The 24,627-nt window shown below is 46.1% G+C and overlaps 1 protein-coding gene across 3 annotated transcripts in view; it reads left to right on the plus strand.

Moving 5' to 3' along the window:
- Positions 1–24,627, plus strand: part of R3HCC1L (R3H domain and coiled-coil containing 1 like) — a 47,814-nt gene that overhangs the window by 14,603 nt on the left and 8,584 nt on the right. For 2 of the 3 annotated variants that reach the window (XM_061636306.1, XM_061636307.1), the window contains 4 exons: positions 11,968–13,790; positions 22,831–23,006; positions 23,447–23,517; positions 23,695–23,790. In XM_061636306.1, coding sequence (XP_061492290.1) covers positions 11,968–13,790; positions 22,831–23,006; positions 23,447–23,517; positions 23,695–23,790 — 2,166 coding nt within the window. The remainder of the gene's footprint in view (positions 1–11,967; positions 13,791–22,830; positions 23,007–23,446; positions 23,518–23,694; positions 23,791–24,627) is intronic. The other variant, XM_061636308.1, reaches the window with a different exon arrangement.

A 24,627-nucleotide genomic window follows, 5' to 3' on the forward strand; every position in this document is an offset into this window, starting at 1 on the left:
CTTAGTGGACCACCAGTGGTACCGTAGCTCAGCTGGGATGGAGGGCTTCTGCTGGCAGAGGCCAGCGGCACCGGGAGCCTGTCAGCTCAGCCAAGGGTCTGCCACCTCCACCTCTCCCCAACCTGGCACAAATAGGACTTGGATTGCACCCTTAGTCATCTTTAAAAAAACACCCTCAAATGTTTTAGCCCAACCTTCCCCAACTTGGTGCCCTCCAGATGTTTTGGATTACTGCCATCAGGCCCAGTCAACATGACCGTACTGATTGGACATAATGGGAGTTGTAGCCTAAAATATCTGGGGGTCACCAGGTTAGGGAATGCTGTTTTTGCCTTTTCTCAAATGGAGACTGCTGCAACTCCTTGATCATTTTGGTTGTCCTTCTCTGTCGCTTTTCAGCTGTACAGTATCATTTTTAGAGATGAGATAAACTGGGCTGTACAGGTCTTGCCAGGCTATGAGCTGGATTCCATTTGATCCTTTGGATAAAGGCTGCTTCACACTTACGCAACAACTGCAACTGTATATATATAAAAATGTCCTTTAAATAAATAAACTGCTTTAACGGTTGACACAACAAACACAACTGCTGTCTGTACGCTGATGTTACACTAGTCTTTCCATGTAAGATATGAATATTGTATACTATCTGGATGTGTCTGGGAACCTTGATGGGGCCAGGGGCTCCCAAATGTGTGTCCACAGATGTGAGATGTCCACACTTCACATGTGGAAACATCAGTATAAACAGAACAGTTGTATTTGCCACATAAACTGTAGACCTTCCCTAAGAGGGTACAACAAGGAGAGCCAGAGGTTGTTGAAAAGGCTGCAAATCCTGACATCAATAGGGTTTTAATAGGAAGCATGGCTGGCTGTGGCTCTTCAGACCATGGCATGGTGCAGGTTGTGCTGCTTCAAGATGAGAGACGCTGGCAGAGTTGTCTCAGCATAAATGACAGATGGCTCTCCAGCCCAATGAGCAGTGGTGGGGTGGGAGGAAGTGGACTGATAAGCCATTTTCAGGAAGGCTTACAATTTGCAGGCCAAGTTTGGACTAAAAGTGTCAGCGTGGCACAAGACTTGTTGCGTTGGGGGAGTGTAGGTCGAGGAGAGCTGGAACAACCTGACCTCATGCTGGGTCAGATTCTGTAATTAAGTTGGTATCCACTAATGGAAAGGGCTTCACAGATGTGGATCACATGCAATCAGATGATGCAAGATGGAGAAGGGGGACTGATCCTTTCAAGTGGCAGGTTGGCAGTGAAACACACTTGTAAATTCGTTGCTTCTTTTTCCTTATGGTTAAAACCGTGCAGGTTTTTTTAAACAATACAATTAAAATTTGGTAGAGCTACCTTGAACCTAATAAGTTCTTTTGAGAACCATATCCAAGCTGCCAGTTAGCTATTCCTGTCTATTCCTGGTCTAGGTGATGAGAGGGTCACCAACAGTTATGTTTTAAAAGTCTTACTTGGTTCAAGAGTGCCCCCTTCCCCAGGCTCTTTAAAATACGTATTGCATTCATTGGGGGTTATGTTTCCAGACTTCCTGGTACTGAGCCTTGAGCTCTCAGATGTATTGCAGTCACATCTTTTCTTTATCTCTATGTTCATCAGGGCTAAAAAGCATTGAACAGAACCTGAGACCCCCTTTGTTTCAGCAGCTGTGACTGTGAGAAAGCACTGAAATCAGCAAATGTCAGCAGTCCTAAGATAATAAATGCCCCCAAATTCACTTTGTTGCCATCATGCTGTTGGACTGCGGCTGGCCTGAGAGCACGCCCAGTAGACTTTCAATCCTAAAAGCCACCATCATATTTTTAGAGGGAAACTCTGCCTTTTTCCTTTCCAGCCCTCCCACTCATGGCCCCGTTGTCTCTCTCTTTGGGCCCGTGTGGCCTCTTATGCTGACAAGGCTACATCCACCCTGGGTGGTGTCCACTTCTGTCTTTGCCACCCAAATGTCTTCTGAATGTGACTGTGAGCACTACTCTTACGTGCCATTGCCCCTACAGAGCTGTAGCAGAGTTTGCTGCCGTGAGGGATCCCTAGAACACTCAGTTAGCTGAACACAATCCCTCGTTCACAGTGGGTGTGGCTGTTTGGAAAGAAATGGATTATATTTTGTGCTGAAAAATGACTCCTCTCGGCTGAAGCTGTCTTGATGATATGTTTTCTTCTCACCAAGTCAATAAAGATGAAGGGGACTATTCTGCTGGTGAAATTAGCTTATTGGAGAATGGAAAAGATCCAGCAGCTCTGCCCGCTTCCTGGTTAAGAAATGGATTGGACTGTTTTCTGGACTCCTTACACTCTCTGTAAAAAGTTTGCCTCACACTCCAAGAGATACTATCTTAACACCTTAACTATCTGTATCAGCACTACCTTGTGCTGGACAAAAAGCATTTTACTATGTCCAGGGAATCTTCCTTGACTGTCTGTTTTTCTCAAGGTTGGCTAGACTCCAGATCAGGGATGAGGAACCTGTGACCATCCAGATGCTGTTGGACTACTCCATCAGCCCCAGATAGCAATCAGGGATGATTGGAGCTGTAGTCCAACAGCATCTGGAGGGACCCTTCCCTGCTTTCCAGAGAAGGTCCTATGCAGCTCAGGAGTCTGTGGAAATTGATGGCGTCTGCCATCTTTGTCCCTGTGGCCAACAGTTTCATTTGGCACTTCTCCAATGGGAGATTGGACACAAAAGTTGCCTTCAGGTGTAGAACAGGCACCCTACGCTGTAAACGTCATGTTGGTTCCCACCTAGTGCTAAGACTACATACAGCAAAGAGGACTGTGGGCCAGGTGATGTAAAGAGTCTCAGGTTTCCCTGGGGCTGAGTACTGGATGGAAGAGGTTGCTCCAATCCAGGGCACTTTCTAACTATCAGCCGGGACAAAATCTTATCAGAGTGGAGAGTGAGGTTTGGGAATGGTTCTGATTACCAGCACGGTCCAGGGAATATGTGATGTGAGGCTACTTCTTTTTAATCCCTCAGATGTGTGTGTTTGTGATGGAAGGAAGTGGATTGAACTGAAGACTAAATATGCAGCTAGTCGCCGTGTCTGGTTTCATTTGGGGACATTTGCTTACATTGCACTGTCTGTGAGGCTTCTGTGTGGTTCCTTTGCGGCATACCTGTCCTCCCGACTCTATGCTATGCATACAATCTGCTTAGCGGGGGAGGGATCTTTTTTCAGTTCAAATCAGAGGAGGGGAAAAGAAGGGAGGGAGAAGCAGAGCGGGGAAGGTGAGCAGAGCCTAATGCACCGGAGGTGCCTCGGAAATGAGAACCTTGGATGAATTCCTGGCCCTATTGATTGGTATACAGTTTATGCATCCTGACATTCATAATCTTGGTCTGCTGCTGATGGTCCAGATTAATGGGCCCAGGGGCTGTCCATCCGTCACTTCCCATTAATTACTAGAGAGGTGTTTTTCCAGTGATTTACCTGACAGTGGGCCATGATGAATACCCTTAAACAGAGTGGGCAGTGATTAATCATGTGGCCACACCCTTCCCTAACTCTTCCTTCCCCCGCCAACCACAGGACAGACCCCTGAACCATCTATCTCCATAAATGTGGCCTGATGCATATTTATAGGGACCTGGGGCCTGGCAGATAGCAGCATTGCTGTTTGTGCCAAAGCTTTTGACAAAATAAATCTCTCTGGTGAGAGTGGGGGCTGCAAGTACATGGGGCCTCAGGGTGGTGGTTAGGGTTGAAAGCTGTGTGATCTGGGGTTTGAGGAAAGGGATCTAGAGGTCTTCAACAAGAGGAAGAGAATGTGGCCAAATGGCCATTAAGAGGACTGAGAGCCAGGAATCCTGGACTGTGTTCCTGCCATTGAGAAAGGAGTGGGCACTGCTGGATGCAGGATTCTTTGGGGTCTCTTGGAGGCAGTGTGGCCTAGTGCGCTTGTTGGAGGGAGACTTTGTGGCTTGCACTTGTTCCTGATCCTGGATCAGCGAAAATGGAAGAGCTAGGAGCCAGGATTTCCCAGTTCATTTCACAGCCCTGCTCCTAATTTGCTGCATGTGTAAGCTTGGCTGTTCTTGCGTAGTTCTTTCCCCATCTGTAGAATGCATGTGAGTGAAATCCTTTACTGAAGTGCCTGTTTCAAAGTGCATTCTGCAATCTGGGTGCATAGGAGCTGTGTCGTGCTCCCCAAAGAACAAGATGTTCTGGTAGGAAGAAAGCCAGTGCCTTTGGGTTTTGCCATCCGTTATAGTTCTGAGACACTGGGCATGGGAGGTGCAGGTTTGTGTTTGATAAAGGCAGAGGTCCTGGGGATTCTGCCTCCATCTCAGATTGCCCAATCCTCACTCGCTCATGCTTTTGATCCTGTGTTAGTAACCCCAACACAGCCTTTTAACCAGCTTTGGCTGGTAAGATAGTGGCATACGTTTCTGGACCGACATAGCCTGACTGCTGTCATCACTGCACTGGTAACCTCCAGGCTGAATTACTGCAGTATGCTCTATGTGGGGCTGTCCTTAAGGTTGGTCCAAAAGTTGCAGCTTGTGCAAAATGAGGTGGCGAGACTGCTCACTGGGGCAGGATATCACCTACATATCACACTGCTGCTGAAAAAAATTGCACTTGCCTGCCAGTTCATTACTGGGCTACATTCAGGGTGTGTGCTGGTTTTGGTGTATACAGCCCTGTACAACTTGGGACCAGGATACCTGAAAGATTGTCTCACCTCCTATATATCCCAGTTGGTCACTGGGCTCTGTAGGTGAAGGCCTCCTGCAGATACCACCTCATCAGGAGGCATGTTCTGCACAATATAGGATTTGGGCCTTTAGTGATGTGGCCCCTACTATTTGGAACGCCCTCCCCTTAAATATTGGTCAGGCACCATCTTTGTTGGCTTTTCGGCCTACTGAAGACTTTCCTTGACAAGTTCAATGTCCTCATTGTCAACTGTAAAGTTACATAAATCTTCTGTTGTCATTACTTTAGTCTTTTTGACGTTCAGCTGTAGTCCTGCTTCTGTGCTTTCCTCTTTATCTTTCATCAGCATTCGTTTCAAATCATTACTGGTTTCTGCTAGTAGTATGGTATCGTCTTTATATCTGAAATTATTGATATTTCTCCCTCCAATTTTCATACCTCCATCTTGGTCCAATCCTGCTTTCCGTATTATATGTTCTGCGTATAGATTAAATAAATAGGGTGATAAAATACACCCATCTCACACCCTTTCCAATGGGGAACCAATCGGTTTCTCCATATTCTGTCCTTACAGTAGCCTCTTGTGCAGAGTATAGGTTGCACATCAGGACAATCAGATGATGTGGCACCCCCATTTCTTTTAAAGCACTCCATAGTTTTTCATGATCTACACAATCAAAGGCTTTGCTGTAATCTATAAAGCACAGGGTGATTTTCTTCTGAAATTCCTTGGTCCGTTCCATTATCCAACGTATGTTTGCGATATGACCTCTGGTGCCTCTTCCCTTTCTAAATCCAGCTTGAATGTCTGGCATTTCTTGCTCCATATATGATAAGAGCCTTTGTTGAATCTTGAGCATTACTTTACTTGCATGGGATATTAAGGCAATAGTTCGATAATTACTGCATTCCCTGGAATCCCCTTCTTTGGAATTGGGATGTATATGGAACGCTATCAGTCTGTGGGCCATTGTTCAGTTTTCCATATTTTTGGACAGATTTCTGTCAAAATTTGGACAGATTCAGTCTCAGTAGCTTGTAGCAACTCTATTGGTATATCATCTATTCCTGGTGATTTGTTTCTTCCAAGTATCTTAAGAGCAGCTTTCACCTCACATTCTAACATTTCTGGTTCTTCATCATACGGTTCCTCTGTGAATGAATCTGTCATCCTGGCATCTCTTTTATAGAGTTCTTCAGTGTATTGCTTCCATCTTCCTTTTATTTCATCTCGGTCAGTCAGTGTGTTCCCCAGTTGATTATTCAACATCCCTACTCATGGTTTAAATTTTGCTTTCGTTTCTCTAATCTTTTGTAACAGGGCTCTTGGTCTACCCTTTTTGTTGTCCTCTTCTGTTTCTATACAGTAACTATTGTAATAGTTCTCTTTGTCCCCTAGTAGCTTAACTAATCTATTCCGTTCTCACTGTCATTAGATTCCTTGTGTACATGTGACATGAATTTGGCTTGGTTGCAGATTCTCTGTGGCAGCAGATCCAATATAACTAGCACCAGTCATACCATTGTGTACATTGTGATGCTGATCCTCTAACAGTTTGCATGTTAACAAACTGGGAGCTGAACATCCCACTTGTGTTCAATTGGCTGGGCTTTGTGTTATTGCCTATGTCTTCCCATAAGTATCATGCTGTCTGCTGGGCCTCTCTTATTTGCAGTAAGAGAGGGGGCAAGACATGAATCTCTAGTTCTGGGTCTGTGTGTGTATATGTGGTGGGGGTGTCACTGTACATTAAACAAGCAGGTTTAGCATTTAGGCTTCACGATAGGATGAGTGGAGGTGACAATCAGACTAGATGGTTTCAGTAGGAAGGCACTGGGGATGATAGCACAAAGTTGAGCTTATTGCAGGCATGTGGTATGTTCCTTGCAGCATCTTCTGCTCCTGGTAAATTAATGTGTGAACCTGAATTTAATGCAATGTGTGGTATATATTTTCAAAAGTTTAGCTAACGGGAGATACCGCGTGTTTAGCATATTCTGTAGATCTCTGGTTTAGAGAGGCTTAAATCTGTCTCTTAGGTACTTGTCATTTTAGGATTTATATACTGCACTTATTGCATATCCATGGGAATGCAGTCGCGAAGAGGAGATGGCATGGCACAGCCTCTCCCCATGCTTATAGGGGAAGGGGAAGAGTGTACAAAGCAACACTCTGGCCCTCTCATCTAAGCTTTGTAGACTTTAATGAGTGTCGGGATTATTTCTGTCTGGAGGCAGCAAAATTAAGGCTTATTGGGGTTTGGTGCTGTTTTGTGTTAGGAAGCAGAATGGGTGGCTTCTTGGACCAACGGAAAGCCTGGACCTCAGTTCCCCTCCAGAGGGATACAAGCAAATGGGTCACATAAAAAGGCTCCTTATTTAGCTCGTCCCATACTCTTCACATTTCACCCAGATCTCTGTGTTCACTTGAGAAAAGCTTGCTGGATCAGGCCAGTGGCCCATCTAGTCCAGCAACCTGTTTCCAAAATGGCCAAGCAGATGCCTATGGAAAACCCACACGCAGGGCCTAAGCACAAGAGCCCTCTCCCATCCTTCCATTTCCATCAACAGGTATTCAGAAGCATACTGCCTCTGACCATCGAGTACGCAAAGTATGCACGCTGCCTCAGTGGATTGAACTCCCCATGTGGTTCCTTCTTTTCCCCAAACAGTTCTGGATCCAGAATTTGGGGGACCTGTGGGAGAGGCATCCTCAGTTCTCAATTGCAAAGGGGAGGGGGGAGAATTAGGAACGGCCTTATACCTGGCCCGACTATTTGTCCACCTGGCCCAGTATCATCTGCACTGAGTGGCAGCAGCTCTCCAGGGTCTCAGGCAGAGGTCTTTCACACCACTTGCTGCCTCATCCCCCCCCTTTTTAGTAGAAATGTCAGGGACTGCACTTAGGACCTTCAGCATGCAACTCAGCATGCAATTCATGTGCTCTGCCACTGAGCATTGGTGCCTCCCCAAAGGTACTGCTAGCCTATCCTCCCAGGCAGGGCTTCTCCAGGAATTAACCCAGGACCTCTTGCATCCTAAGCAAGAATCCCCTTAGATCAGGGGTAGCCAACATGGTGCCCTCCAGATGTTGTTGGACGACAACTCCCACCAGCTTCAGCCAGCATAGTCAATGGACAAGGATGATGGGAACTATAATCCAAAAACATCTGGAGGGCATCACGTTGGCTTCCCGTGCTAGATTCGGGCAATGGGCCCTTCACAGTTCTTGAGATTCTAGCAAAAGCTTCGCCTTTTCACCCTCTGGAGCTGCTCCTGCTTCCAAACATTAATTGCTCAGAAATTCACCCTGTCTTACTAACTAGATAAAATAGTTTTTTCTCTCTGTGTTTTAATTCACTCTGCTAACTAATACCCAGCCTGTTAAAAGTGAAATAAAATTCACTAATAGGCAAAAAACTTTGTGCTTTAAGAATGTACCTATAGCCCACAGGTATTTCTATCAAACTTTAAAAAGCAGGGAAATTGGGCAGCTATAGTGAATGCACCAAGTGAGCAGGAGACCTGACCTCCTCTCTGAGATATTGTGCTGCCCTACAAATTTGTCAAAATGCAAACACAATTTGGGTTGGAATATACTTCACCTCCCACTGTTTTATCTTGTGCAAACTGAGACACTCCTGGTGTCCACTGGAGACTATTCTGCAGAATAGTCAGTGCCATTATTCCACAATTATTTTTGGAGTTTTTTTAGTGCATATTTTGCAAAGTGTTGCTGTACTTCACATATTCACAGAAATAGCAACAAAAGAAAATGATTTCCTATAGGAAATGTCATTAAAATGCAAAGTAAATCAAACATATTTAAAGTGACTATCTGAACTATATCAACTGTCTTAATAATGTTGCTTCCTTCCTGCTAAATCAAGATCAGCACAGCACGTCTTGTTTCTATTATTTGATCGAATACCTATGGGCTATAGGTACATTCTTAAACCACAAGGTTTTTTGCCTATTAGTGAATTTCTCTGCTTTTTAATCCAGGAGGTAAAAAAATGGGATCCTGTGCAAGCTTGCTGAGAATGGATTGATCATTTGCATGCTTATTGAGTTCAGTGGGATTTACTCCCCTGCAATCATGCTTAGGATAGGTGAAGCTGACCACAGGGGATGGGGAGGGGAGGAAGAGGAGGGAGGGGAGGAAGGGCAGAGGGGAGGAGGGAATGGGAGCAGGCAGGAGGGGGAGGGGAGGAGGACAGGTTTGATCATTTTCATGTTTATTGAGTTCAGTGGGATTTACTCCCGTGCAATCATGCTTATGATAGGTAAAACTAACGGGGGGAGGGAGGAAGGGGAAAGGCAGGTCTGATCATTTGCATGCTTATTGAGTTCAATGGGATTTACTGCTATGCAATCATAGTTAGGATAGGTAAAACTGACCATGGGGGAAGAGGAGTGGGAGGGGGAAGGAGGGGATTGGAGGGGGGTAAAGGAAGGGGGAGGGGAGCACAGGTTTGATCATTTACATGCTTATAGAGTTCAATGGTATTTAGGTAAAACTGACCATGGGGAGGAGGAAGGGGAGGGGGAAGAGAAAGGGGAAGGAGGTGATTGGAAGGGGATGGGGAGGGGGAGGGGGCAAAGGAAGGGGGAGTGAACGGATAGGAGGGAGGAGAAGGGAGGGAGGGTTTGATCATTTGCATACTTTTTAGTTCAATGTGATTTATTTCTGAGCAATCATGTTTACTATGGAAATGGACTGCCTTCAAGTCGATCCCGACTTATGGCGACCTTATGAATAGGGTTTTCATGGTAAGCAGTATTCAGAGGTGGCTTACCATTGCCTTCCTCTGAGGCTGAGAGGCAGAGACTGGCCCAATATCACCCGGTGAGCTTCATGGCTGTGTGGGGATTTGAACCCTGGTCTCCCAGGTCATAGTCCAACACTGACCTGGGGGAGGGGCACGGAGGGGAGGAGGAGGGGAGGGGAGGAGATTGGGTGGGTGGGCACTGGACAGAGGGGAAGCCCTTTCCTTTCCAAAAGGAAAACATTGTGAACATTATCATTGCTTTTCAGCGTTTCCCCCACCTTTTTATTCTACAGCAGGCACATGTAGCCTCCCACCCAAATTTAAACCAAAGCTGTCCCTGGCCACATCCACACCAGGCCTTTATTTCACTTTAGACAGTCATGGGTTCTCTCAAAGAATCCTGGGAATTGTAGTTAGTAAAGGGTGCTGAGAGTTGCTAGGAGATGCCCTGTTCCCCTCACAGACCTTCAATCAGAGTGGCTGACTGCTAAGCCCCTCTGGCCACTGGAGCTCTCTCAGGGGAATAGGAGTCTCCTCTTAGCACCCTTCACAAACTACACTTCCCAGGATTCTTTGGGGGAAGCCATGACTGGTCTCAAGTGAAATAAAGGTCTGGTGTGGGTGTGGCCTCCTGATTAGCCAAGCCCAACAGCTGTGAGTCTGGCTTTTAGAACACTGCCAGTTGGTTCTTACTGAGCATGCTTGATGTTATCATTGAGTTCAATGCAAAATTTCTTAAATTAATTAAAATCAGCCAGGCATTTTTTTTTAACTTTTAAACTGCAGAAGATGAAAGTCAGAGTGTGGGGCAAGGTCAGTAATAGGATTACAGGTACTCTGTGAACATGGCTGATTTTTAATGAATTTCAACAGATTATCTGAAGTCTGACAGAAAAAAGTCCAAAAAGGGTCTGGGCTTTTAAAATCTTTTTTTAGACTTTGAACTCTCGATTCTCTCTGACTGTTTTGTGTATTGCCATGAAAATTGAGAGGGTTGTTAAGCAAGCGTTTCTGAGTTCAGGAGTGTAAGTTTGGTAAGGTTTTATTTTGAAATGAGCTTATGGGAAGCATCAGAATGGCATGGGGGTATTTTCAATTTAACATTGCGGAATGTGAAAAATCCATCCTGGCTATAGTATACAGCTACTCTCGTGGCTGTAGAATCAGTCAAACCAAGTCATCTCTTCCGTATACCTCTCCTCAAATTATTAACAAGCGAAATCCTCAACTAGATCTCTGACAAAGCGAAGCCTAGATAATGACTTTGACAGTGGAGACCCCACCCCCCAAAAGATACATTAACCCATTGCCAATTCTGTGGGGCATGGATTAAGAGGTCTAAGTATAAAATACAAGTCTAGAAAGGTTTTTCCCCCACCCCACACTTGGGCTGGGGCAGTGGACAACCTGGTTATAGTTTGAAGCAGCTGGGGTCAGGATGCTGTTGTGCAGGATAGAGCAAGTGGGAACTTGCTTGTACCAGCTTTTAGAAATATCAAAGCAACCTTGGATCTGGCGCATGGAAATGGCATGTAATATTAACTCTGTTCTGCATCCAGTGCACAATTCCTGTGGCTTTTTTAGACGTGGCTGTCCTGCTTTCTGGGGAGCTGTTTCTGAAAGTGTTTGGAGTAGAGGGGAAACTACAAAGAGGGCTGGGTGGCATCAAAACCTGATGCCAGGCCCATAAGAGATGCACGGGTAGTTTATTGCTCCAAAAGAATAATCGAAATGACAAGGAGTTTGGCTGTAGAGCTTTCTTTGGAAGATTATTCGATTCCAGGTGTAGCTCAGTGTAAAGAAAGAACAAATAGGTAGAGGTGCCTCAGGTTTTGAAGTTCCATACTGTTGTGAAATCTGGTATAGAATTATGTGCATATGAAATATGTTTCTGGCTCTCATGGTTGCAAAGAGAAGTTTGGAAGCTCACTGGCAGAACTGTGTGCTTGGGCGTGGTGGGTGGGAGAAGAGGCTGCTGCACAAGGTTCTCAAAAGCCAGTGGATGGTATTTCAGTAACCCCTTCCTGCTCTATAACTGTCTATATCCTAGTTCCTAACTCTCTTGGGTATTTAGCTCCTGTCTTCATGTCCTTCCCCCCACTCCTCCACTTTAGTCCACTACTGTACCATTTTTTTTCATTAATAAAAAAATCTGGTACAGTCACTGAGCATTTAAATCCTGGAAGCAAAATAAACCCAGGCAAAACAACTGTGCCCTGGATTTAGAAGGCAGCCATGGTTTTGATGTTGTTGTAACCGCCCATAACGACATGCACCCATCTCTCGCCCAGAGGAAATTGGTTGCTCAGCTAATTCTGTCTTCCCCCGGCTTCAAAACACTTCTAGTTTGTAAAAAGCAGCAGCTGGGCCCTGCACTGCTCCAAGCTAGACTAGCTCCACGCAGCTTGGGCTGCTTTTTCCAGGTCTCCTCCCTTCCCCTCTACCCCAAACACACACATGAACCCACATTGCATTGCTGCTCACTGGGCTGATTGCTTTCCTCTCTTACAGGTCTTGGCAGCACTATGCAGCCAGATACAGAGAGGACCCGGATGCGGCCCAAGAAACCAGACATGGCCCTGTATGTCCCCAGAGCACGACGTGAGATGGCGATTTCAAAAGCTAGCACCTCAGTGGCCACCAGGTGTGGGAGGGAGGAGAGCCATTGCACCACTGGGAAAGTGATCACTCAAGGATGTGAGGGAAAGCAGGATCCCAGAGCTGGGGCAGGCTTGTTTCATGACGACCAGGGAGGAGTTGGCTTTCCCAGGGAACAAAGAGGAATCTCATCCCGAGACTGGAGTGGGAGCGATGCATTCCACCCAAGGCCAAAGGCGCAGACAGAGAAGTGGCCACAATCCCAGCAGAAGCCTGAGTCTCATAGACTGCTCCATTTCTCCAGCTTCCTAGGCATGATACCCTCTCCGCTGCCCAACAGTGCAGCAGAGGCCCCTCTGAAGTCCTGCACTGCACTCTCTGCAAATTCACTGGAGAGGATGGCAGAACTCCACCTTCAGCCAGGGCTTAGCGATGTAGACTGCGCTTGGGAGCGAGAACACAGGTTTCTGTCAGCAGAGCAGGACACTTTCTATTGGCAAAGGACTTGGCGCACTGGCACGAGCAAAGAGTCAAAAGCACTCCTCACAAACCAGGTAGGGCTGAGCGAAAGGAGTGGGCAGAAGTGTAGCAGTGAGAGGCTCTTGGATCAGAGAGGGCTGGGTGAAGATGGCACATTGGCTAGCGCGGAAAGCATAATGAAGCCTGTGAGCCAAGGGTCCTCAGAACCAGCTGGAATAAGTGAGGGTGACATGTCTGCAAATACAGATGAGAGGGTTCCAGGTGGCCCAGAGACACAAGAGGGCAGCTCATCCGTGTGTGCAGGTCAGGGGGTGTTTGATCAAACACATGCAGGCAACAGTAGCATGCTGGTTCCCACTGAGGTGGCTGAGCCTGATAGATGTAAATGCACAGATAAGAGCAACTCCAATCAGACAGAGATGAGTGACAGTAGCATGTTGGAATATGCTGATAGGAGAGTTCCAGATCAGACAGAACCAAAGGAAGACAGTGACATCAAAGATGCAAATGAAATCATTCCTGCTCAGGCAGAAGCAAATGCACATAGCACAGTAGAGCATGGAGAGGAGAATGAGAGTAGTGGGTCCAGTCATGCAGTTGAACACATGTCTGATCGGATTGGAGTGAGCTTTGGTAATGTGTCTGAGAGCCCTTTAATTCAGGCAGATGGTTCAGGGGTGGCTGCAGGCTATAACTGTATAGATAGTGCCTATGGGATATTGGATTGTCTGCCCAATTGCCTCTTGGAGGATGAAATGTGGAAAGTGTGTGGCAAGGGACATGAGAAGGGAGGCAGTTTCTGCCATCACACCTGTCAGTACAGTGTGGCTGTCTCTCAGTCTGAGGCTGCATTGGCAATAGGAGAAACCATGTTGGGCTTGGGAGGTCAGAGTGAGGGTGGAGGCAGTGCTGAAGGAAAGGCTTTCTCCAAGGAGGCTCCTAGCCAGTTACTGAACTGCGCCTCCAAGAAGATGGCATGTTGCCCAGAGAGCATTCTGGAGGGAGCAGGAGCACTCCTAGGTGACACCTTAGTGGAAAAACCAACCCATTGGGATGTGGTCATGAGGCTGTTGCATCCATTCGAAGCCAAGGGAGGCAAAGAAGCTGGACAGAGTGTGCCATGCAGTTGGGAGGAGCCCACTAGACCCAGCGTTGGTCCTGCAACCCACAGTGAGGATGACAACCTGGCAGATGAGAGCTGGGATGCTCTATTTAATGATGATGGTGACTGCCTGGATCCGCGCTTGCTGGCGGGGGTGAGTACTCTCTGTGGACCTTTTCCAGAGCTTGGTGCCATGAGATATGGTGGTAGGAGCTATCTGCATGTTGGGGGAGCATGGGACACAGCCAGTTTACAGCTAATGCACTCTTACCTTTTGAAGTCCTGGGCGGCTGGTTCAGTCTATGTCTCTGTGATGGAAATGGACTGCCTTCAAGTCAATCCCAACTTATGACGACCCTATGAATAGGGATTTCATGCTAAGTGGTATTCAGAGGGGGTTTACCATTGCCTCCCTCTGAGGCTAGTCCTCCCCAGCTGGCTAGGGCCTGCTCAGCTTGCCACAGCTGCACAAGCCAGCCCCTTCCTTGTCCGCAGCTGCCAGATGGGGGGCAACTGGGCTCCTTGGGACTATGCAGCTTGCCCACGGCTGCACAGGTGGCAGGGCACGTAACCCCTGAGCCACTCACTGTGGAGGTGATCTTTAGCTGACCCTTGACACCCAGGAGACACGAGTGGGGATTTGAACTCACAGACTCTGGCCTCCCAGCCAGGCTCTCCTCCCCACTGTGCTATACCAGCTGTTGTCTCTGTGATACCTATATTCTGTGAGTGCACGTGCTTCCTGTCCCTCTGTCCCCTTCCTCCCCAACAACCTTTCTCCTGGGAGATCATACTATAAGCAATGGATTTAGAATTTTCTATTGTAAAATCCAAACTTCTTTTTTCAGAGTAAATCTTAAAAATATATTCAAAATGCATAGGTTTCATTTGTTTGTTTGTTCTGATTATAGCTTTCAGATTCCATTTTATTTGATTGCAGTGTTTTCATTTTTTGGAGGTGGAGGAGGGAGAGGCCATACTGAGCCTGTGTTTGTACAGACAGGGAACTGGTGACGGGAAGACAAGGGAAGCAAAAAGGAAACAAAAGGCCAGAGAAAACCCTCCTACCATGTGCTTCACCAGTGGAAATCTTGCCCAAGGTCTGCTGTAGTTTTTGAGCATTTAGTGCAGATCTCCTGCACACTTTGAAGCTTTTCTCCAGAGGCATGAGGGCTACTAACTTGCTTCTTTTTAAAGTTACGATGAGAGTCTGGAGATTTGGAAAAATGCCTTTACAGGGTTATGCACTATGACAGCACATTCTAGGCTGTGCAGATTTCTGTTCCCTTTGATAATTGTTGGGAGAGAATCACATGTATTCTGTAATGAGATTAGAGGAAAACTCAGAAGAAACACCCTATATGGCTAGTAGGCTGTGGAAGTCTCCAGCAGTAGTGATGGGTGAGAAATCGTTGAACAAGCACAGCGATTGGCTCATGATCTCCGACACCTAAACTCCATAATGCTCGCTAAACTCACTTGGCTGACGGTAAATAAAGTGCATATAATAAAGCAGGCAGAAGTGCTACGCACGTTGACTGTGTTGCTGTAGAGCAGAGCCTTCATGATGACCATCAGGCGTGGAGAGACATACCATGAAGCTTCATGGAAATGGCAGGTTTTTAATTGGTTCTGGCTTGTTAGCATATTGCCCTGCAAGAGTAGCGCTTGAATGTACTGCGATGAAAAGCTCAGCACAGCACAGCGAATGTACAGTCTTGCCTTCAGTTTACAAGGAAAGCTCTGTTTCGGCTGGACGGCTAAGAGCCCCTTATTAAAGCTTAAATCAATACCATAAACCCTGTACTTTTGTAGTGACACAAGGTACCTAAAGTAACAAAGTGTCGTAATATTGCTGTGAAGTGCATCCAGGCCTGCTTAGGAGTCGGAGTTGATCTGAATGGATTCAGCTTGCTAATAGCTCCTGCGAACCATTGAAATTAACTAAGCAGGCTTATTACCAAGGGTTAGCTCATAAACTATCCTAAACTCCTGGTAATGGACGCTGTTAAAATTCCATGGGGGCAGCTTTTACAGGAAGTAGCTTTGGGATCACTACTGCTTATTCCAGGCAGTTGGGGCACATAAATTAAATCTCCCTTTCTAGACAGGTGACCTACCAATTGAAAGTGAGGCCACATCATGCACTTGGCACATACAGTATGTTGTTCCTGTGCCTTCAGCAGAAGTGCTAACACATCAAGTGGAACTTGTCTTCATAAGTGTCAAAGGGACAGCAGGAATGGAATTGCCTCCAAATAGAGAGCTTTGTGCATATGTTTTGCTACATATGTGTGACTCATGCCACCTGTCTTGCCTATCAAGTGCAAAACATCCTCCACCAATTCCCAGGAACATATAAACTAATCCCTCTGCAAAGGAAAATTTGTGGAGACTACTGGATGTTTCATACATTTCTGCAGCTATGATGGCTAAGATACCACTTGGGCTGAGAAGAGAAGAGGGGAAATGTTTGTATCCTGGAAGCCACAAGGAAGAGAGGGGAGAATTTAGATTATCTAGCTCAGGTTTGTGTCCTTATGGGTCGTCTTCTGTAACGCTTCCTGCACAGGTATTGCCACGGGGAGAGCAATAGTGCAACAGCATGGCTAGGCTTGCAAAGAAATGGTGTGGCAAGCATGGAATGGTCCCGTGTCAGTGGAGCTTCTTGGTACTCTCATCTCCGATCCCAAATGCCTGACAGCATGGATTTGTGCTAGTTGTGGATGTGACCTCTTTGTAGTATCGTAAATTCTACATTATAAAATAATTTTTGTTCGTTTAATCAAACTCTGTGCCTGTTTTTATAAGAGAGCTGATATCAATAAACTTCCTGCATTAAAAAGCACTAATTTTAGAAAAGTCAGGGAGGATTTCCTTTCACAAATAACCACTTGGAGGAAGGTGTAAACTGCACAGCTAAGAGAGTGAAGGTGAAGTGTCAGGAGTCAATAATCTGAGAAAAGCTGGATAAAGGCTGCAAGCTTACATTGAGGCAAGCTAAGGTGAAACTCAGATGGCTTTGGCTCTTAAGGGGGGGACACATCTTATGGCGGTTTACAGGTTTCTTCAACAGGTCCTTGCCCCTGTATCTTTTGCAACACTGTCGCACTCAGAGAAGACTTCAGAAATGCTGCTTGCCACATGAGGAATGAATTCAAGCAAGTGACTTTTAGCCATTTCTGAATAATAATAATAATAATAATAATAATAATAAATTTAATTTCTGTGTCGCCTATCTGGCCAATGGCCACTCTAGGCGACGTACAAAATTGTTAAAACACAATATGATAAAATACAGTAATACAATATAAAACAGTAAAAAAGCAATACAGCTGGAACAACAATATTAAAACAGGGCAGGAGGCATTTCAATCATAGCAATTAACCCTCCCCGGAGACATGGTCTTTTTTAAGCTTGCTGACAAGAAAAAAATGAAGGTGGTGTGGTGATTCAGAATATCATGTAACAGAGGACTCTGTGAAGGTACTGATTTAGGCAAGCTTTCCTCAGCCTGGTGCTCCAGATGTTTTGGATTACAACTCCCATCAGCTCCAGCCAGCATGGCCTTACTGAATGGGACTGATGGGAATTGTAGTCGAAAACATCCGGAGGGCACCAGGTTGGGGAAGATTGATTAAGGCCCTGTCATACTGCATTAGCATTCTCTTTTCACTGCTCTGGAAGAAACTTTTGACTTTCTCTCTCCCCCCCCCCCCAAATTTGTATGTGCCTGCTGGTAGCAGGACAGGTATATGTATCTTCCTTCTGGAATTGTAGTTTGGGCTTCTCATATTTTCCTGAATGAACACTGAACTATGTGTGATTGCACAAATATACCTGCGCATACTTTCCCCTATCCATTCATCAGTTTTGATTCCTTCCAGTCCTAAAAAGCGTGAGGACCTTGTGAAGTAGTTGGGCTCTAAAACCACAAAGAAGCAAGGTTTACTGTCTGCTAAGAGAAATGAGCAGATGTAGTTCAAGAATGCCCTGGCAAGTGGGCAACACTGCTGGTAATTCACCTTAAAGAAGAAACAGGTTTTGATAATGAAAGAGGGAAGGTGGGACAATAGCCGGGAAGAGGGACAGTGCAAGACTTTTGTCTAGCCCAATTACACAAAAGCTTGTATCTCTTTAATGAGGTACAAGATTTTATGTGGATAAAACAGGACTTGAGTTGCATACAGTGACAGATTCTGGGATGTGGTGTAAGCTATACTCCTCCTTGTGTGAAAATCAGCACCCGGAACGTGAGGGGCTATACTAGGCAATATCTCTAACAGAGGGTCCATTCGCATTAGCAATTACTCCTGAATGTGCCGCAATGTTCGCTGTGGGACAGGCCCCTACTCTGGATCAATTTGAACATGTTCTGCTGTAAATTATTCACTGGAGTGTTTTTAAAATACTGTGTGAAGATTCTGCCCTTGCTTAAAATGCTGCTCCTTTAAACTGTGAATGTACCCAGAGTTTGGGTATCGGAGGATCTCTGGGTGTTGGAGAAATGTGATAGTGAAAATTCACAGGCAAGATTCCTGCGAAGTCCAGCATCTGGCTATCCTGCTGCAGCTCTAGCCCAGAGACTGTGTTAATGCAGATATGAACGTATCCATATCTTCCTGCTTGTGTTTTTGAAAAAGAAGAATAAGGTGAGATAAAAATGGTGGAGGGGAGAGAGAGAGCAGCAACCCTGAGAAAACAATTCATGACTAAATAAATCTGTTATAAATCTATTACTCGCCCCAGTGAAAAGCATACTTTAGTTCCTTACACCAAGGTCAGTGTAACTCATTTTGTTGTGTAGGAGCTGTGCACTGAGATTGGGGTGTTTTGCAAGTGGGATTTAGGAGGAGAGCAAATGGATGCTGGCATACACCAAGGGGGCGGAGGCGCTTTGCATGGGGCTATGTTAGGGTTGTGTGTCAGTGCTGTGATTGCAGATGTGTTTACACGAGAGGGAGACGGGAGCAGTATTGCTTAATCCTCTGTAGGTGAGGTGGGGGCAGAAAGTGAACACATTTGTGCAGCCTTGCTTGGGCAATAGGAAAATGTTTGTGCACCGTGTATGTTTGGGGCAGATGTACAGGCACTGTGCAGATGTTTGACGGTTGCCTTATTTTAGCACAGTGCTGCAGCATCTCCTTGCTACCTGGAAAGCACTGCTGCTGTTTGGGGATCTGCCCTTTTGGGAAGAGCAACAGGGAGTTGTTCCCTTAATATAGCCTTTGAGTAACACCTGTTTTCAGTAGGGACGTGCTAGAATTCTGCCCAATTCAGATTTGGTACTGAATTTTCCATTAATTTGCTTATTCTCAGTCACTGAGGATTGGATTGTAATGTAGCGAGTTTCTGTAGCTATTTTTGAAAATGGACTTCATTTTTTTTTAAAAAAAAATCCACCTCTAAAGCATTTTGTAAAAATGATAATTTATCAATATTTCCTTTTAAATATCGATATTTTTTCGGAGCAGAAAAAACACACAGATCGGTAAAAGCAGCGGCTAATAGATATAGAACGAACTCAAATCGATACCATCCTGTTAGGTCAGTGGAATGCTTTCAAACTGGCACCAACCAACAGATTCCATCCCTGGTTTTGCTCTAGAATCAGATGCTTCGATCCTCGTGCTGCTGAAGTCTTGGATGGATTTTCTTGTTTGCATTTTACGAAGTCAAAGTTGGATCATCAAAAGGCCATCCAATCTAATGCTGTTTCTTTTGGCCCAGTCAAACCCGGGTTATCCTTCCCAAGCCCTTCCCAATTATCCTTCCCAAGTCAGAACAAAAACTTTAATCTGCAAAATGTGAAAATCATCAACAAAACTCTCTCATGGTTTTGAAAACAATCACTTTTTTAGTTAGGATACCCTGCACTGACAAGCAACACAGGTGTCCTTGCAGGCTGCACATCCAATTGGGCAATGTATGCCGTGCCATGCATTCCTTTAATCACCCATGGAAAATATGCAATCATTGAAATACAGTGTGTCTGTGGAGGATTATTTTTGGCAAAATCTGCCATTTCTGTTGGAGAGATTGTAGCTAGCTAGGCCTGTGTGCATATGAGCTGGGGGGTGGATAGTGCGCTAGCACAGGGTGTCAAGGGTGCACATTTCTGCCTCTTGCTGAGATGCTTTTATCTCTGCATGGGAATAAGGTTTCTCCAGTACCTGCCCCTGTGCTTCCACACACTCCCCCCTCTTGTTGACTGTCTTCTGTCTCAAAAGCTGAGCAAGCAAGCAAGAGTCAGTGTACTGTCCTGCTTGCTTGGAATGCACACCAGCATGGATAAATCTTTGGAGAGCGTTGAGCCATGGCAGTCTTCATTTTCTGTGTCCTCTTGCTCCTTACTGCCTGTGCATCTGCCGACATAACCTTTTCCAGCACAGGACAGCATTTGAGCGTTAGCAATCTCTGGGAAGGAGGCTGTGAACAGGAGGGTGGGTTTGTGTGAATGCGGCACAAGGGTGCACAGTTCCTGTAAGCAACCCAAGACAGGAAACTCTGGCATTAATGGGCTCACAATCTCTGAATGTGAACCATTGCAAACCTATTTGTAATAATGCAGCGCCATGTCCCCACTGCATTGCCTGAAAATGCATGCGGTAAATAGCTGCAGAGCAGGCTTGCATCGTTCAAGACTAAAGTTGTGCACAGAGACAAGTGCTGCATGCCAAGCTTTAAGAAGCCCTTCCTCTCCCTGCCAGCAGGCTTTGTAGATAAATTCATTTATGTTATGAACTGCTGTGCATGTACTGTCACCCTCCTTGCAAGGCAGGCAGCCCCTGGCCATTGGCGTTCCTTCTGCTACACCCAGTGGTTTGTGAAGGTCAGGAGTGCTCATGCAGTATGTGCTCTGTGGTCGCTGATAATCTGCCATGCCACTTTGGTATTATGAGCATGCTGCTCCTTTGACCATTTCCTAGGCCTGATCCTGCTGGTATCAAGTGTGTTTCACTTAGGCTCATAGTGATCAGATTCACAGCTTGGGTCCTGTTAAACCCACCAAAGCACATATGTCTTGATGTCTCTCTTGTTGCAAGTCCATCTCTTCCTCTCTGATTTGCCAGCTTATTCTTACATGCTCCACCCACCCACAAATTCACTTTCCCGGCAAAATTATCTGAATTGCTGTCTTTTATTGACCGAAGTGGCTGGAATTTATAGACATTCCCTGACAGCTGTGGCTTCTGTTGCTCCAGGTACTTGGGGAAACAGTCAGGAGTCTGGCTGAATTATGGACTTCCTTGCCACATGTGTGCTGAGCTGCGCTGCTTAAGGACCCAGTGCAAGTGTTTCACAAGCAAATCGACAGCAACTGGGCCCTGCATCCAGCTGTCAATCTCCCAGCAGCCTTGGGTGATTTCGTGCCCTTTGGGGGTGAAGTTTTGCCAAGCCAAGTGCATGGAGGAAAACTGAGTGGTCAGGCTACGCAATTCAGTGAAGGCATTGTTGCTCATTAGATCCTGATGGTGCAGACATGGGAACAATAGCAAAGGTTTCCTGACATTAAATCTGCCAGCATTTTGTGGTGTTTCCAAGGGCTTGAATCTCTATCCCTGCTCCCAACACTTTGCAAGGGGAAGAGTCCTGTTTGCATGTTGCCTTTTGGCCATAACGAAGGCCTCCACGTTGGTTTAGAACAATTAAAAATCTCACTGCAGTTAAAACTGGCGAGTTTTTAAAAGGTCAGGGGAAAAACCGATCCCAAACAGGCAAGATTAATATACACTGAAATCCTGGCAGAATAAAAACTTCTTCACTACCCAGCTAAAAGGCAACAGAGTAGGAGCCAGTCTAATCCTCATTGGGAGGGAATTCCAAAGTTGGGGTGCTACCACTGCATAGGGGTTATTCACATCCCCTGCCATTGAAACAACTTGTAAACTAAGAACCTGAACCTGAGTTTCCATATTTCCTCCTCACTCCCTATCCATTTTCCTTTTGTGTTTTCCCTGAATAGATTGTACTGCTGAAGAACAGGATAAAAATAAAATATCTAAATGAATGAATGAATGAATGAATGAATGAATGAATGCACATCTCTTGGTGGTAAAATACAGAGCAAGGCCTCCAAAGATGACCATAGCTGATGGGCAGGTTCATGTGAGAGGAGATGCTCCTTCATGTATTCTGGGTTGAAGCCATTTAGGGCTTTATAAGCAATAACCAGCACCTTGAATTGGACCTAGAAATGAATCAAAAACCAGTGCAATTTAAACAAGACCAGTGTAATATAGTCAGAAAAGCAGATGATCAGATAGTATTCTGGCTTCAGCATTTTGTACCAGCTGTGATTTCTGAAAAGTTTTCAAAGGCAACCTCACAAAATGCATTATAGTACTCAGAGTAATTTGTTTCCCTTAGGAGCAGTCTGAGTGATCAGCCTGCTTCATGCTCCCACTCTTTCCTCCCATTCATGGTACAGATATTCACACCATCACAGGAGTTAGGACCCACTACACCTTTTCCTCCCTGATCACCTGCTGAGCCTGACTTGAAAAAAAATCTGTCTACTCTCAGACTGTTCTGCATTGTTATACTCTCTCTGGCTCAGCGTCTGCTGGGACAGTAGCTACATCAAGTAATACATGGGTCCTGGTCTTCTTCCACAGGCTACCGCTTGTGTCCAAATCCTCTCTCTTTCCTTCTTTTTACCTCCCACCCTCCTCCTAGCCTTACCCACTTAACCAGGGGGCTGCCACACCTGCTGTGCAAGCTGAGTTTGGGGCATCAATTTGGGTGCCGCTAACGCCATTCTGTGGCGTTTTGAACAGGCAGGCTGGAAGCAAGGACCCACTCTGGTGAAAGAATGAGGGAGCCTCCTTCCTCCACCTGGTGAAATAGTTAATGGGGAAAGTATGCAAGCAGCAGGAGGCACCTGATCAATAATTCCCAATCTCCCGTGAGCTATCAATCCTTCTCTACAGCACGAGCCCACGGCTTCATCAATCAGCCAGTGCACCCGCTCCCAGGCTGCCAAAAGACCCAGGGGCTGGGATGTGCCAAGGTACTGGGCAGTCTGAGGCTGTGCGGGGCTGTTGCGTCAGGGATGGGGGAGATCAGGTTAAGGCTCAGCTCCCTAAAATGACACACGAGAAGGGAAGAGACAAGGGGAGGGCCTTGTGATGATGTAGCTTGAGCATCTGGGCCTCAGGCGTTCACTGTTTTGCTCTCTCCTCCCCTTCAGCTCTCTGCTCAGGGCCCATCCCCTGCAGGGCTTCAGGAGCCACGCTTTGACTACGACAACTACTCTCCAGCTGATCTGGACTTGAGTGACTCAGAGCTGCCGCATGTCATTGAGATCTACGACTTCCCCCCAGAATTTCGCACCGAGGATCTGCTGCGTGTCTTCTGCAGTTACCAGTGAGCAGTTTGTCCCATTTCCCACATGGTGCCTTCTCCTTTGGGCTGAATCTGGGAGCAGGCAAGGCTGGAGAGGAAGTACACCATGATGATTCTCTTCCCCTGGGGCTTTCTCTTCCACGGCCTCCTTTCTTACATGAGCTCTTTGGGTGATTTCCTTTGCTCCAGTCTCACAGATCATCACCATCCAGATGTGCTCCCTGGCTCAAAACCACTAGCGCCAGACTCGTTCCAAACATCCCGGGGTATTTGCACTGGCATAGCTGCCCTTCGAGGGGGTACTGCATGAACAGGACCACACATCCTCCCCGCCCTCCAGGGAGAATCCAGAAAGTCTCCATGGTCCTGCACCCCCTTTGGAACTCCCCTCACGGCTACACACAATTGCTTCCCCCCACAAGTACCCTGACATTCCCAACTTTCTTTTTCTCCCTTCCCAGGAAGAAAGGCTTTGACATTAAGTGGGTGGATGACACACACGCTCTGGGTATCTTCTCCAGCCCCATCACAGGTAAGATTTGCTTTTGAGTATGACATGGCTGAGCAACAAGTCATATCTGATGAGCAGCAAGGGCTGAGTTGATACCTGGCAGGGATTGCCTGCTGAGAGCATTCATTGGACAGGGAGTCCTAGGGTCCCGCCTACCTCGTCCCATTCCCTGTATAATACCTGCTTCTCTTCTCGCAGCCCGAGATGCTCTCAGCACCAAGCACCTGATGGTGAAAACCCGTCCGTTGTCGCAGGCCACACGAGCTGCAAAGACCAAGGCCCAAGCTTATTCTGGTGAGGCCAGGAGAGAAAGATAAATAATCTGCTTGAACTCCTACTGTGCAGAACATCTCCCAGCCATTAACTCGTAGTTGCACTGTGTGGGTTGCATTCAGCATAGTGCTAAAGCCAATGTTCCATCAGTGCAAGGATTTTTCCTTGCTCAAAGGAATGTTCTCCCCTTTTCCTCCATCCATGCGCCCCCAAATCTGTTTCCCCAAGCTTCCCGAGCAGATTTGGGGACAGCATAGGGTGCACACAGGGGAAGGAGGAGGAGAAATCCCCTTGTGCTAGTTGAAGTTGTTCCGCTGGCATAAGGATTCAGTTTATTTTTTAATAAATTTATATCCTACCCTTCCTCCTAGAAGGATAATACTGCCCTGTGTTATCTTCTACAGATATTTTTCACTAATAGGCAAAAAATCTTGCGGTTTAAGAACATACCAATAGCCCACAGATATTTCTATCAAACTTTTAAAAGTAGGCAGCTATAGTGAATGCACCAGGGGAGCAGGAGACCTGACCTTCCTCTCTGAGATACTGTGCTGCCCTACAAATTTGTCAAAATGCAAACACAATTTGGGTTGGTCTTTCACAGTCCAATCCACTTGCTGTGTAGCTTGGAAGAATTTGGTAACATGTGCTTCTGAGCATATGGTGAGTGGTGGCAACACAGCTATCTCCAAAGATGGAGAATTACATTTTTGTATGTTGGTGTTCTTCTTCTTTGCTTCTTTCGTGTGTTACTATTGTTTCTACAGAGAATCTAATCTAGAAAAAATTATTTCCCTCATTATTCATCCTAGAAACCTGTATCAAATTTATTTTTATTAATCTCAAAGCCTTTTTATT

Source organism: Rhineura floridana, chromosome 7 (assembly GCF_030035675.1).
Source record: "Rhineura floridana isolate rRhiFlo1 chromosome 7, rRhiFlo1.hap2, whole genome shotgun sequence".
In the NCBI taxonomy this organism is placed as follows: Eukaryota; Metazoa; Chordata; class Lepidosauria; order Squamata; family Rhineuridae; genus Rhineura; species Rhineura floridana.